This window comes from Rhinopithecus bieti, unplaced genomic scaffold, assembly GCF_001698545.2.
Source record: "Rhinopithecus bieti isolate Rb0 unplaced genomic scaffold, ASM169854v2 scaffold_33444, whole genome shotgun sequence".
NCBI classification, from domain to species: Eukaryota; Metazoa; Chordata; class Mammalia; order Primates; family Cercopithecidae; genus Rhinopithecus; species Rhinopithecus bieti.
The window spans coordinates 43,141-59,083 of NW_016814544.1; the positions used below are offsets into that span (position 1 = coordinate 43,141).

At 36.7% G+C, this 15,943-nt stretch overlaps 2 protein-coding genes across 9 annotated transcripts in view; both read right to left on the reverse strand.

Moving 5' to 3' along the window:
- LOC108514874 (olfactory receptor 4C11) overlaps positions 1-15,943 on the reverse strand; it is a 416,510-nt gene that overhangs the window by 30,444 nt on the left and 370,123 nt on the right. The window contains exon 1 of one of the 8 annotated variants that reach the window (XM_017851400.1): positions 7,615-7,664. The exons of the other annotated variants lie outside the window; for them this stretch is intronic. The gene's annotated coding sequence lies outside the window, so the exon portion shown is untranslated. Of the gene's footprint in view, positions 1-7,614; positions 7,665-15,943 lie in introns of those variants that run through there. 8 annotated transcript variants of the gene reach the window in all.
- On the reverse strand, positions 5,861-6,793 carry LOC108514826 (olfactory receptor 4C16-like). The gene has a single exon (XM_017851312.1). It carries the CDS (start codon positions 6,791-6,793, stop codon positions 5,861-5,863), a length of 933 nt encoding a protein of 310 aa, XP_017706801.1.

Genomic DNA, 15,943 nt, shown 5'->3' on the forward strand with positions numbered 1-15,943 from the left:
GATTGCATTGGGAGTTATACCTGATGTAAATGATGAGTTGATGGGTGCTGACGAGTTGATGGGTGCAGCACACCAACATGGCACAAGTATACATATGTAACAAACCTGCACGTTATGCACATGTACCCTAGAACTTAAAGTGTAATAATAATAAAAAAATAAAAAAATATAAAAAAGAAAATGTCAGGATTTTCAACATCTATTCTATTTCAGCACCTATTCTAGAGTGCACTATTTTTCATAATATAATATGGAATATAGTCTCAATAAGGAGAAAACATGCAATCTTTGGTGGTTATTTGTTGTTTTTCTGTACAATGTCTAAATACTTTTGCAGATGCATCCTGCCTGCCTCATAAGAATACTAACGTCAAGGTGTGGAAACTGTCTTGTTGGGCTCTGAACTCTCATTTTCCTCTAAGTAGCCGTAACTTTACCATTTTCAGCATATTTGTGTAATGTTTGGATTGTGTTATTTCTTCCCAAGTGTGTGAATATGACTCTCACTAGATTGATTATAAAATAAGTCCCCTAGGAGTTAATGATTGGATTGAAGCATTATTAGCAAACAAATGCAAAGTCAACACATTTTTCTGGAGAGGTTAAATGCATAGGTCAAGTGTTTCTCTAGTGTGTAATTTATTGGAGCCTTCACTAGTCTTGCCATCGTATCTGAAACCAAAAAGCCTCCATTTATGTTTAAAGTCTAGGAAATTAAAACAAACAAACAAATAAACAAACAAAACCCAGTTATTTGGAATCTCCAAATGTGTGGCCAGTGTCTGTATATTTTTGGTTTATTTTGTGGGCCAGCAGCCAGTGTAACAGTCATATATTTTCTTCTAGAAAAAAAATCCTCCACCTTCTTACTTAGCATATGTGCATAGTAGTGGAAAAATAAGGAGTTCATGATGTATGCTGGCTGCTGACATCCTGGGAGCAGCGAGAGGAAAGAGCCCCGTAGTTCAGTGTAGATTTTCACTTATTCTTGTACATGCTGCTGCATGTTTCATCACTGTCCTTTACATTAATACCAGCAAGTGTTTAGCTCAACCTTTCAAAAGAATAAACCTCCAATCTTTTGAAAGATAGCATAAAAGAAATATCACCAAGCTGTGTGGAAAAAGATCTGTGGAAATAAAATAATGGCCATGAAATGCAATGGATACTTCACCCCTACATTCTGTAGAACCTGATGGTCCAAGCTTTTAGCATCTCAGGAGTTTTGCAGATGAAATAACTTGCTAGTTTTCTCTATCCCTACTCACATGGCTAAAACTTCCTCCACCCTGCTAAATCAGTTACCTAGTAATATTCCTTGATGTTTCCAAAAGTGTGTGAAAACCTTTCACCAGCTGGTATTTCCTGTCTCGTTCATTTTGTCATTGTAGATTAACACATCATTTTCTATTTTACTCCTATGTTAATAACAATTTAGATGGCATAGGAAATACGTTTTTACAGATATTTCACCATATTTAACAAAACTTCTACTTTAAAAGTATATATTTATTAGTTTTGTCATAATATAATGACATAAAAAGAAAAAAAACAAAAGTTACATAATGTTACCACGCAGATGAATTATTTACACAAAAATATAAAGGAGCACAGGCGTAAGTTTTGAAAATTCGAACATTTCATTAATGTAAAGAATGAAAGTATCTAATCATCTCTTTTGATTCTTAAAAGATACTCATTGTTAGCAGTTTCTTATCATTCTTTCTATTAAAAATAATCTTCTGCCTTTATCCACTTGTTTCCATTTTACACTGAAAAAAAGATAGTCTAACCCTTGTCACATAACTTCCTCCTGACTATCTTTCCATAGCAACACTTAGAAATGAAACTCCAGGATGTAGTCAGTGGGTGCTCTGAACCCACCGCAGATACACTGGAGACCGTGTCAGAATGGGCGTGGTGGCTCACGCCTGTAATCCCAGCACTTTGGGAGGCCAAAGCGGGCAGATTACCTGAGGTCAGGAGTTTGAGATCAGTCCTGGCCAACATGTAGTGAAACCCCATCTCTACTAAAAAATACAAAAATTATCTGGGCATGGTGGCACATGCCTGTAGTCCCAGTTACTTGGGAAGCTGAGGCAGGAGAATGACTTTAACCCTGGAGGCAGAGGTTGTAGTGAGCCAAGATCACACCACTGCATTCCAGCCTGGGCAACAGAACAAGACTCAGTCTCTCTCTCAAAACAAACAAAGAAAAAAACACTTCGGGAGACCGAGGCAGGCGGATTGCCTGAGCTCAGGAGTTCAAGACCAGCCTGGGCAACATGGTTAAACCCCATCTCTGCTAAAATACAAAAAATTGGACTGGTGTGACAGCGTGCACCTGTGGTCCCAGCTACGCAGGAGGCTGAGTCAGGAGAACTACTTGAACCCAGGAGGTGGAGGTTGCATTGAAAGGAGGTGGCACCACTGCACTCCAGCCTGGGCGACAGAGCAGGACTCCATCTCCAAAAAAAACAAAAACAAAAACAAAAAAACATAGTCCTCTCCCAGGGAAGGCCAAAGCATCTGGTAGTGTGAGAGGACGAGATAAACGTGATAGCAGCCAGTGTTCTCAATTGAGTATGTGACTGGAGTCTAGGTGGTAATAATTGAGAATCCCCTGAGAATTGTGACCAGTCATGTTTCTCAAACGAGATCTAAAGAAGGACACAGACCTGAGATACGTTCCTGATTGCAACAATTCCCACAACCATAGCTGATAGAGACCATCTCCCCCTAACACCTCTCATTCTAGATTTCTCTCACTCTTGGCCAAAACTTCAGTTGGTTTGGGTTGTCTGCCTTGTGCGGTGACTGAAAAATTTGTCTACAGGAGTTCTGTCCCTTGTTCTTATTGGGTTGTAGTTGCTGCAGTTGTCAAGTTACAGTTATCCTTGGGTGTATAAGTGCTAAGAGATATTCCACTATGGTCTCTGTGTTCTGAATACACTCATCTCTGTCCCCATCTATAGTGTCAACCCTAGCTACTACTCCCAGCAACCAGAATCAAGTACCCCAGCCAGAACAGTAACTCTTTTTTTTTAATCTGCTGATTTACTTGTATAAGGAACACAAAAGAATGATTTCTGCTGTGTTCCTGGTAAATATTGTATTCTTCTCTAGAAACCAGGACCTCTGTCCTCATGAAACTGAAGACTAGGAAAGTGAGTTACTGGAAGTAACAACAAAAGAAAACACTCTACTTTTATCCCTTGGATCTCAAAATGATGTAGGTAGGCAAATGGGAACTACACACCATGTATCAGGGATCAGATCAGGATGCATGTACAGAATCCTGAGAACAGTATCCCATCTCCTCCAGAGCTGACTTCTAGCTATTCCCTTGATTGAGTTCTTAGCAGACCCTTCCCCTCTTCTATGAAGCTGGATGCTTAAAGGTGATGGGCTACACGGGAATATCAGTGAATTCTGAGATCATTGGAACATTTTATATCTCCTTTGCCCCAAAATGGGTACCAGATCCTAGGCAATGTTTAAGGGATATTACATCAATATATCAGTCCATCTGCAAGTTGTCAAATGTCGGTATAGATGAAGGCCACGTGGAGATGGAAAGCAAATCTGTGTCTACAGTGTTTATTGTTTCTGATAAGGAGAAATTGCTTCCACTTTCAGGATGGAAGAGGTCTTATATAATCAACCCACTATCAGGCACATGACTATTTTCCCAGGGAGTGGCATCACACTGAGTGTTCTGGCATGGAATCTGCTACTGGCAGGTTGGACACTCAGAGGTGGCAGAAGGCAGATTAGCATTTATGGTAGGGAACTCATCTTGCTGAGGCCAGGCATAACTCACTTTCTTGTTAGTACAGACACACTCTGTTCATGTGCCTTTTGTGCTGTCACTGGATATTATTACAATGGATAGATAGAGCACGGTTCATCCTGATCATCTGGATAATTAAATCCTACTCTCTTGTACATGTTTTCTAGTTAGTTCTCACTTGTATAGGTCCACTTACACAAGTCTTTTCTAGACCACTTTGCTCAGACTTTTCATCTTCCAGATGGATCAACAATCCAGGCACTTGCCACTGCCCCTGAATCAATGTACATCTATAATCCAAGACACCTCTCTCTCTTTATACAAGGCAGAACACAAATTTGTAATTAAGGACTTTGCTCAGTAGCATAATTTTTCAATGCTACTTATCTTTGAGACCACTTTTGAATTATGCTGTGATGGGCAACTGTTCCTTACAGGTTAATGCCCATGTGTTGAGATGACTTGTCTGAAAACCCAACCAAAATCCTTTCCTCCTCTGTCCATTCATCATAGAGTACTCCCAATGCGGCCATACACATGAGTTTGGAAAGAAGCATTGATTTAACAAAAGTGAGTGATATGAGAATTAGAATCATTCATTTGTTCATGAATTACTCTTGCCTTCTGACCTGCTCAGGTCAACCTCTTACCATTTCAGGCTGTGTATCCATCAGAACTTAAGATTTGTTGAATCCTGTAATATCCAGTTCATAATGTGTAAATTGAGGTTGCAAAGATTTTTAGCATTCCTGGTCGGTCACTCAGTATCTTTTGTATGGCTATTTAAAAATGAGCCGATTTTGTCTTCTGTATTTATAAGGATTGAGAAGTATGCATTCACCTGCTGTCAAAATTTCTGTGATCAATCTAAATGCAAAGTACTCAGGAAAAGGAGCTGTGATTGAGACACCATCATTATCCACTATAGTCCATTTGGTTTTAGCAGAGACCAGACAAGTTAATAAAAGAGACAAAAGGTGATAAGACATCTCCATTGCAGAAATATACTTTTCATCCAAACACCTCCATTGCTCTAATCAAGTTCTTTTCTTCTGCATTATTTGAAAATGTCACTAAAATAATTCATATCTGTGTTGCAACTATTTCTGTTTCAAATCCTAAAATTATTTTCTGGGGTTATCACATTCCTTGTTTAATCTGTTAATATTATCAAAGTTCCTACCATCAACTTTTTGCACTCTTTATTTGTAACCCACATAAATATCTCCACCTTAACTTGAGCTATGTATCTTGTAGTCATAATAGCCCTCTCTTTTAAACAAATTACTATAATTGTTATGATTCAAGAGAAACATTAATGCTTCCCCAAATTAGAAGAGATTCCATTAAAAGTAAAAAGTAGATTTTACAAAAAGCATAATTATATGACTACAACTCTAGGAGTGAGAGCCTTCCTAATATCAAGAGCTCTTCCAGAAGGGTGAATTTTCTGTCTGGGTTCTGTCACTGTTATAGAAAGATCTAGGTAAACTTATGAACACTTATGATAAGATTTCAGTATACCTCTCAAGAAATTGAAAGGGAGATTACTTACATCATATATACTTCCCTTACAACAAGAAGTTTCTACACTTATTTAAATCTGGTACTTTCTGCTGAGTCAGGAACAACAACTAAGCTGGTCATCTGACATGACAAAACCAAAATATCTAATAAAGAAAACCATTCAGAAGAGGTAAAACTTGTCAGACTGTGAGTATATAGACGGGTAATTATTAGCAGGGAACTCCAGAAGAAGTCAACATGGAAAAGAACAGACAAACCTCAGACCAAAGCCATAAATAACATTTGGTAGTCAGGAGAGCCAGAAACATGGCAGTAAAGGAAATGAACTTTATGTATCTCTTTGTACCTCATCATGTCTCTTCCTCACATAAAACTGACTCAACATTACTCAATGTTATTTATCCACACTGTCTTTTCCTGGAGGAACTAACACTCATGCTCCAAGATAGAGCTACATTAAATCAACAATAAAGAGATAATATTCTCTATTGACTTCTTCCAGGTCATTCCAAACTATAATGAAGAATTTGGGACCTTCATTCATGTTTTTACATCTGAGATCAATTTCTTGCTCCACAACTTTCTCATGGCACTTTTCACTTCTGCGTTCCTCAGTGTATAAATCAGAGGGTTGAGCAAAGGTGTTCCAAGTGTATAAAACACAGCTATCACCTTATCCATGGGGAATGTGGTTGCAGGGCGTGTGTATAAAAATATGCAAGGTCCAAAGAACAAGATGACCACAATGATGTGGGAGATGCAGGTGGAAAGGGCTTTCTTTCTTCCTTCAGCACTGTGGTTTCTCAGAGAATGCAAGAGGATGACATAGGAGAACATCAGTATGACAAAACTCAGTGTACAAATGGCCCCACTGTTGGAAACCAGGAGTAGGTTGACCACATAGGTGTCTGAACAGGCTAGTTTCAACAAGGGCTGCAAGTCACAGAAATAGTGATCGATCACATTGTGGCCACAGAAAGGCAAACTGAGGGCAAGAAAAATCTGAGCTAAAGAATGCACACAGGATCCCACCCAGGCCACAGCCACCAACACACCACACACCTGGTGGCTCATGATGGTCATATAGTGCAGGGGCTTGAAGATGGCCACATAGCGGTCAACAGCCATGAGGATAAGGATGAAGATCTCCAGGCAGCCAAAGAAATGGGATGTAAAGACTTGGATCATGCACTCACTGAAAGAGATAGTGTCATTCTTTGAAAGGGCATCCACAATCATTCTAGGGGCTATGGAAGTAGAGAAACAGGTATCAGATAAGGATAAGTAGAAAAGAAAGAAGTACATTGGACTCTGAAGTGTCTGGCTGGTCTTGATGGTGATAATAATCAACAAGTTACCCAACAATGTCCCCAAATAGAAGAAAAATATACTAACAAACACAATTTTCTTCCAAAAAGGATCCTGTGTCAACCCGAGCAGAATGAACTCAGTAACACTATTATTCAGTTGCATGGTTTTCATGAATGAGAAGAGGCAAATATGAAATTTTTTATCTGAAAAAATAAAGGAATTAATTTTTTGTATGCTATGTGACGTTATTAAGCATTTTACGCAAAATTGAATATTTCTCATCAGAGACATTTTATTAGTGGTTTCTTAATAAGTCACTTCAATACTTTGTTTTTTCAATTTTAATGACCATTTCATAGGGCTACTATGAGTCTCAAATATGCTTACGAATACCATGCTTTACTTTAGCATTCTTCACATACAAGCCCTTGTTAACTTTGACATCATTCTGATTACTTTTTCCAACTCAATGTATGTAAAAAGGTATGAATCTCTTGTAAATTAACTTCATTTTTTTCCACTTTCAATAAATATTAGCATCTATTTTTTGCATGGTTTATCACTCAGCATTTAGGATATAGTAAGCTGCCCTTGGAGATCCATGATATGAAGTCCCACACCACCACCATCCCACACAGAATGTTTTATTTATATATAGTTTATGATTACAGATTCATATAGATATACATTATTGATAAATATATAATAATCTCAACTTCTAAGCAAAATTTTCCCCAGGTTAAAAAGAGGCTAAGGAAACACCCACAACCTCTAATTAACATGCTCCTACTTTGAAGTATCATTATGATTGTACTGACATATACTAATAAATAAAAATGAATATCCTTTGAGAGTTGGTAATATCTTAAATTTCCCGTTTCTAATTTTCTCCTTCTTATCTATTAAAACACCTCTTGGAACACTCAGAATTCCTGAGTTTACATTTATGTGAAAATAAATGAGAATGGGGTACTACTACTCACTAGTTTATGATTTCACAATTTAAGTTTTCAGCTTGAGCATTTTGTAACTGGGGTGGTTTGGAAGGATGTCATCAGAAAGTTGGTGTAGGCCTGGGTCATAGCCGTAATCCCCAGCAGGTGTTTTATTATCCACATATCTGAAAACCCTGTGTTCCTAGAGCAGAGCAGAGATTCAGAAGAGGGAGGAAAATGTGGTTTTAGAGAAAAGAGAGATTATAGTTAGTCGGTAATTGACTTCCATTTTTTTCTTTCCCAGAAAAGTCAGTGATCATTCAACTTTGAAATGTCACTTCTTTCAATGAAGATTTGTTTATTTTAATGTGGAAAAAATATTATCATGAGGCTTCACTTTCAAGAACAAAATCTTTTCTCTAGATCTTTCTTCTTAAGATGATATTGGAAGGTATGTATATACACATCAAAATATAACTGGAAGTGTAATTTATTTAAATATAATCTAGAAGACATACTTAACTCATTGTATTTCTCCCCAGTTCCATCCTTACCTTCAAAACGTCGTGTTGAAAGTTGTGAGCTGGCCAAAGCAAATAGTATGATAAACAAAACAGATACAGAATTCCCCTTATATATATTTATTCTTCTCCCTGGATAAATTTTCCTCTCCTGAACAGATATGAAATATACCTTATTTTCCTCCAAAAAAAGAAAAAAGAAAATGATGAAGTTATTCATTTTGGAGTGCTCAGAATAAAAAAGTATATGCATCTTTGGATTCTACAACTTCTGTCAAGTGCCTTAAACTATAAGGGAACTGAGTTGGTATGTTAATCATTACAATAAGCTTATTTTTCCCTTATTCATTTAAAACAGCAATCCACCAAAAGTGTTTGTACTTGAGAAAACATGGTAGACTTTGGAGGCAATGGTCATTTTCACCTCTAATATTCCATGATTTTGAGCATTCTGTTGAGTGTACAGCTGTTGGTCTGCATATTCGCAATCCCATCAGGTTATCTATTTCCAGAACAAGGTTATCTATATTATACATTTGGACATAGCATTTTTAGGTAAATAAAAATTATATATATAATTTACTTATAGTTAACTAACTATAATTAATTAACTAATAATTATAAATTCTCTTCAAATATTTGTTCAATAGTTTAATCAATAGTCAATATCTGTCTTCTCTGGAATTCCTTTCCATTTCCAGCTACTTCAACCATCTTGAAACTTCAAGACCCAACTATGAAGAAACCTCCTCTAAGTGGCCTTCAATAATTGTTTTGCGATAAAGAAAATTACCTCTGCTGCTTTTTAAGGCCTACCATTATACTTTTTCTTATATCATTACACATAATTGCTTAAAGACAATTATTTGTGTACTTCTTTTAACTTTCCTCCTAGAATAAGAATATTGGAAAGCTAGGTGTTCCCCAGATATTACTTTCCACTGTACCAAATCCAGAGTCTCATATAACATAGGTGCTTGGTGTTTTTGATTTGAACATTCTCTCTTATCTCTAAAAATGTAATAGTAGTATCTGGTTATTTTAATGTTATTCTGATTACAAAACACATTCACATCATTAATTTACTTGAGCTATTAAGAATAGTAGACTGACAAATATGCTCCTCACTTAAAAAGCCAAACAAAACAAAACAAAAAACAAACAAACAAACAAACAAACAAACAAAAACCAGCCTGAAATCAATTTTAAATAACTCAGTCAAGTAGCTCCATGACCTGGAGTAGAGGATGTACTCTGCACGGCACCACATGGCCATGGAAGGCTTTGGGACTCTGACTCCCATAAAAATGATAATCTCAAGAACTTCTTTTCTTTATGTGAATCCTTGGCCCTTAAGAGATGCAAGGAGAGCCTTTACATTTTTCATAGCCTCCTGATAGTAATGCACACTTTTGTGCCTGTGTGTGTGTATGATTCTACATTCACTTTTTTTCCAGAGGAGTATTAACAGCTTTCATCAAGTTCTCAAAGGAATCAGACACAAAAGTGGGTTATAATGGTCTGGAGACAAAGCAGTATTAGTAATATATCGTATCTTCTAATAACTACTGCATTTGCTTCAATTTCTCAAACAAGATTAGCTAACTTTAAGATGACAGGCTACACTGGTCAAACAATAGTAAACAGGCAACTGAGGTGTTGGAGGTAACAGAGAAGAGCTGAAAGAAAAGCAACCAGGACACCGTGGAGGACAGATGAGGGTAGAATTCAGGGTTAGGAGGCTCCTTCTATGCTTCTATGTGGTATTGCAGCAGCCACAGCGAGTAGCAATGTTTTCCTTAAGGATTCTCTTAAACTACCCAGCCCTCCCTAAATCAGTTATACTAGACTTCTATATTTGAGAGAATCCCTATTCTCATTTATTTCTATGAATAATTTACCATTCCCTGCAGTAAAGAAAACAGGTTGTCCCAAGCTGCTGTATCCTGCAAAACGCCAAATTCAAGCTTGAATTCTGTCCTCCTTGGCACCTCACTGTAGTCAGTGAATCCCATGATTCCGGCTATCCAGCTAAGGGATGCCCTGACAAACAACCCAGCCTGAGAAATGAAAGGCTGTCATGCAATTCAATGCCCGTTACCTATGCTTCCTGTATCAGGTTGTTATTCCAAATGTCATAAAATTAATATTTAATTTCTTCTCTTTCCAAATCTTACTAAATAGAGAGGAGGAGAAAAATGGAGTTATGAGGGTGCTTAATATGACACGTGGGCGAAGGCTGGGCAGGGACAAATGTTGACCAAGAGGGAAGATTTTTTTAACCCAAAATATTATCAATAACATTCCTGCCACATATATAGCATATTACTTTTCATCTTCAATATTTAACATTAGCCTCCACATTTTCAGGTTTGCTCTAAATATTTCCTGAGGAGTAGTTATTTAACTTTTCATATGAAATCTCAAATGTATGTCAATTACAAATTATACTGTGGTACCTTTCAAGAAACAAGGAAGGGGCAAAAATTCTATGCTGTGGTATACAGTATGCTCTTCAAATCTGTCACTGGGAGGAAAGTTTGGCATTCTCCAGAAACTATGTTAGGGTTGCTATTCTCTATTAGCCTTTTTGCTAATTGTTTAACAGGCATAATCTTTCCTAAGTCTCCAGTACTCATCAACCTTTAGTGAGTGCTTATCTTGCCCAGGTACCTTACATTTTAAAAAAAATGGTGGACTTTTATTCACTCTGCCATCTTGAGAAACTGTACTAAACCTTAAGACATGGAAAGTATCCTTTTCTCCCCACACAAAAATGATGGGTTTTCATATGACTAGCTCTCATAAAATATTTTTTGAGTTCAAAAGATGACTTTATTTCCAAAGATGATGTTTCATTCCACATTAACAGTAAACCTTTAAATTTTGGGTTATTTTTTCCTGTCCTTTTTTTTCCTCAGAAAATCTAACCACTGTACAGTTGTAAGACACAGAAATATATTTTTAAATTATTTTGAATTAATCTGTAATAACTCTCTGAGCTCACAAAGATGAAAATAACCTGTCACTTACATGTCAGAAGAGTCTCTAAATGAGTGTTGCCTGTACATCCCTTTTTGAAAGCAGCCTTCACAGAGAATATATTTTAAAATGTTTCTTTCTACAACCTTGAGGGAATAGTTTAACACATAATGAGTGAAGAGATGAGCATCGTAGAGAGAATTATTCCCTAAAGTTTTTCTTTAGTTTGCCAATCAGAAACTTCTCAGGTGTTGTGATAAATTTAGTTTTTGCTTTGTGTATTTAGTCAAAACAAAAGTTAAATTAACAAGTTAACAGCAAGTTAACCCTTCTCATATCCAGTAACCAGATAGGTGCAAGAATGTGGAGGTGTTAGTGTTTCAGACACACCAAAGGTACCAGTGAAAAAGAGGAGAAATGTAATATAGGTGATGGAGAGGGTAAGAGAGAACAGGAAGAAGAAAAAATGGTATCGCTGGTTAAAAAAAAAAAAGTGGTTTACCAAGAAATAACTCTGCGCCCTAACTTGCCACTCCCTGAATTAGGAAACAAACATTTTTAGCTCCTGTAACACACTTGTAGTATATTTGCAATTACAATCTAGAGAAGGCACAGTGGTGTTCTGAAACTAGAGATTCTATTCTGTGGGCTACAGACAAACCCCCACCAATGAACCACAGATATTTATAGCAAGTCAGCTGAGGATTGACACATATGATCAGCACTGAATCTCATACTTTTTTTTCAAATTAATTTCCATTTTATTTACTAACTCAACGTTAGTAAATAAAAACATGTATTAAGGAATAAACTTAATAAATAAACTTACTTTATTTAATATGAATTTATTAATTCATATTTATTTAATAATATGAAATAATATTACTTCACCAAATTTTTATTGAATACCTTTTATATATTTGGCTCCATGCTTGTCACTTTACGTAAGTTGTATATTTGAATTCACGTAACTATCCCTTGAGGTATGTGTTAATGTTGACCACAAGAGTCAAACTCTGTAAAATATTTTAAGAGATTTATTCTGAGCCAATTATGAGTGACCGTGGCCTGTGACACAGCCCTCAGGAGGTCCTGAGAACATGTGCCCAAGGTGCTTGGGGTACAGCTTGGTTTTATATATTTTAGGAAGGCATGAGACATCAATCAAATACATTTAAGAAATACATTGGTTTGGTTCAGAAAGGCTGGACAACTCAAAGTGGGGACTTCCAGGCTATAGGTAAATTCAAACATTTTCTGGTTGGCAATTGGTTGAGTTTATCTGAAGACTTGGGATCAGTAGAAAGGAATGTTCAGGTTAAGATAAAGGATTGTGGAGACCAGGTTTTATTGAGTGAAGGAAGCTCTCAACAGACTTCAGAGACAGCAGGTTGTGAAATGTTTCTTATCGGACCTTAAAGGGTGCCTGGCTCTTAGTTGATTATCTCCTGTATCTGGAAAGGAAGTAAGGAAAATAAAAGTAAAAGGATTTTCTTTATAGAATGTAGATTTTTCCCACAAGGAGCAGTTTGGCAGGGCCATTTCAAGATACGACAGAGAAACAAGTTTGGGGGTAAAATATTTTGATTTTCTTCCTCGTTATATCAGAGTCAGATTGGAAAGTAAGTCATGACATACAGTGTCAAATAAAACCCATCTGATGAGAATTTATGGTTTGTAGGGCATGACTCCCCAGACCACTTAGATAGAAATTTGAGTAAGATGAAAATATCAGAGCTTAGTCCTCCGTAATAACATTTCACATGAGAGAAAACTAAAACTCACAGAAGCTAAGCAGCCTGCCCAGGTTACATATTTAGTAAGTTCAGTATTAAGATCCATATTAATTACTGTTTTATTCTGTGTTTTTTCCTCTTTCCACATTTTTTTTCATGCTAGCCTAAGACCACAGAGTACTAGAAAGTGATGATGAAAGATATTTAGAATGGCTGAGTAGTGGTATCTCAGGTTGAGGATCTTAGAATAAAAGTAAGGTAATGAGGACAGGTTGAAATTCAGGCAACCATGGCATATACAAGTAAAAATATTCAGTAGACAGTTGAATTTTTTAAAGTATAAATTTCAAGTCAGTACTGCAGAATTTGATTTGGAAATCATTATTTGTAAATGACAGTTTAAATCTTGACGTTGTTTGAGGTCATCCAAAAGAAACAGAGAGATTGAAGAATTGAGCCGGAACCAAAATGTTGTGTTGCACCAAAATTTAAAAGAACCCCCGGAGGTGGAGAACAGTCTCTCACACCCTGCCTCCAGGCTGACCCCATGACAGAGGCTTTACGCAAATCACTGTGGCTCTAGGTATCATGACATCATGATTCCAGTCTTCAGAAATACTCCACAGACACAGGCTCCATGCCTTCCCAGCAGCAGGTCAGCCCCAGGCTCTGGGCTTGTCCCAGTGCCCCCAGGTTCCAGTGACCCCAGGGGCCAGGTATGTTCTAGCAGACCTAGGCACTAGGACTACAAACTAGACAGTAGAACCTGGACGGTCTCCACCAACCAAGGCTCCAGGACCACCCATTCAGATCCAGGCTCTAAGCCAGCTCCCTAGATGAAAACATAAGCCCACCTCTGTAGACCTCAGATCCATGCCCACTCCAATATCAGGCCCATTCCCATGGATTCAGGATCCAGATTCAGCCTAGTAGACTAAGGATCTAGGCTCAGGTACTGGAATCAGCACCTCAATGTCTCTCGCAGAAGCAAGTTAAACACCAGGACTGCTCTGTGGAATCCCCCTGGTCAGACTCCATGTCAACAGGTCCTGGAGTCCAGTCTGGAGTGGATCCAGACTCCAAACCAATGGCATGGACCAAGTTGCCAGATCTGTTGACTTGCTGACTCAAGCACCGGAAGAGTCTACCTGAGGAATCCAGCAGCAAGTCCACCTGCAGATCATGCAAAATGGCCTAGTCAGAATCTCTGGATAGGTTGATTGGTCAAGCCTTTCTCAGACAAAGCCAGTCTTCAAAGACTGAAATAAATCTCTACTTCTTCAAATGCACAGACAACAATGCATGGTAGCAAGTATCAGGAACAACCAGGGAAACATGACATTACAAAATAAACAAATAAAAACGCTAGTAGCTGACCCTAAAACAATGGAGATGTCTGAACTGCCTGAGAAATAATTTAATGTAATTTTAACAAGATCAGTGAACTTCAAGAAAATACAGAGAAATAATTTAACAAAATAAAGAAAACAATACATGACCAAAAAAAGAAATTTAACAGATTGAATTTCAAAAAAAAACAACAGAAATTATGGAGTTGAAAAATAAAATGAACAAAAGAAAAAATGCAAGAGAAAAACATCAACAAAAGGATTGATCAGAGGGACTCTCTTGAACTTGAAGGCAGGTTATTTGAAAATATACAGTCAGTTAAAAATAAAGGGAAAAATGAAAAGGAATGAAAAAGCTTACAGGACTTATGGGACATCATCAAAAAAGCAAATTTTCAAGTTATAGGGGTTGGAGGAAGAGAGAGAGAGAAAGACATAAAACTTATTTTAAAAAATAATAGCAGAAAATATTCCAAATGTAGAGAAAGCTATAAATATTCAAGTACAGGAAAGTCAAAAGCCTCCAATTAGATGCAATTCAAAGAAGATGATACCAAGATATAATCAGTACATCCAAAAATCACAAACAGAAAATCTCATAGTAGGAATAATTTAGTAAGACCAGCAACAGATTTCTCAGCAGAAACCTCCCAGGTCTGGAGATAGTGAGATGATAGATTTAAGTGCTAAAGGAAACACACACATACAGACACAAACACACTCACACAAAACTGCCAACCCGGAATAACTTACCTAACAAAGCTATCCTTCAGAAACAAAGGAGAGATAAGCTGAGGGACTTCACCATGACCAGATTAGTTTACAACAAATGCCAAAGAGAGTTCTTCAAACTGAAAGAAAAAAGCACTAACCAGTAACATGAAAACATATGAAAGCATAAAACTACTTAAAGTAAGTACATAGCCAAATTTAGAATACTCTGGAACTACCATGATGATGTGTAAATCACTGATATCTTTACTATGGTTTATTGACAAAACTATTAAAATAATAGTTATGATAATTTGTTTAGGGACATATAATACACAGTGATGTAAATCATGACACCAAAAAATTGTGAAGTGTAAATTGAATAAAAACACTCATTTCATGTGAGTGATGTTAGGTTTTTATCAGCTTACGATAGGCTATTATAACTATAAGATGTTTTATTCAAACCTCATCATAACCACAGAGCAAAACCTACACAGAAGATGAAAAGAGAGAATCAAAGTATACAACTAGGGAGAAATCACCTAATCACAAAGGAAGACAATAAGAGAGTAAAAAGGAACCAAGGATCTAGAATACAACTAGAAACAATTTTTTAAATGGCAGTAGGTAAGTTCTTATCTACCAACAAATACCTCAAATATAAATGGATTAAATTATCCAGTAAAAAGACATGACATAGAGTGGCTGAATGGATGAAAAGGAAAATTAAAAAAAAAAACAAGACCCATTTTCTTCTGCTGATAAGAGACACACTTCAGCTATAAGGAAACATACACATTTTAAAATATGGGCCCTTTGACTGTGTATATTCCTATTGTGTTGCTTTTTTTCTGAGGCTCCAATTATATGCATATTGAATCTTCTTTGTTGACATTTCACTTATTTTTTGTCTATCCTTTTCCTTTCTTTCTTTAATTTTAATTTTCTTGATTGTTTTCCTAATTATTTTTTGTATACTTTATTAAATTATATTTGTGTTTAGTCTCCCTTTTCTACTTTGTAACTGTGTCTTGATTTCTCCAATGGACTATTTCTTCAATTTGTTTATTAAGGC

What these genes read in the sequence shown, in the direction of transcription:
- LOC108514826 (XM_017851312.1), bottom strand. Translation starts at nt 6,793, where the DNA reads ATGCAACTGAATAATAGTGTTACTGAGTTCATTCTGCTCGGGTTGACA.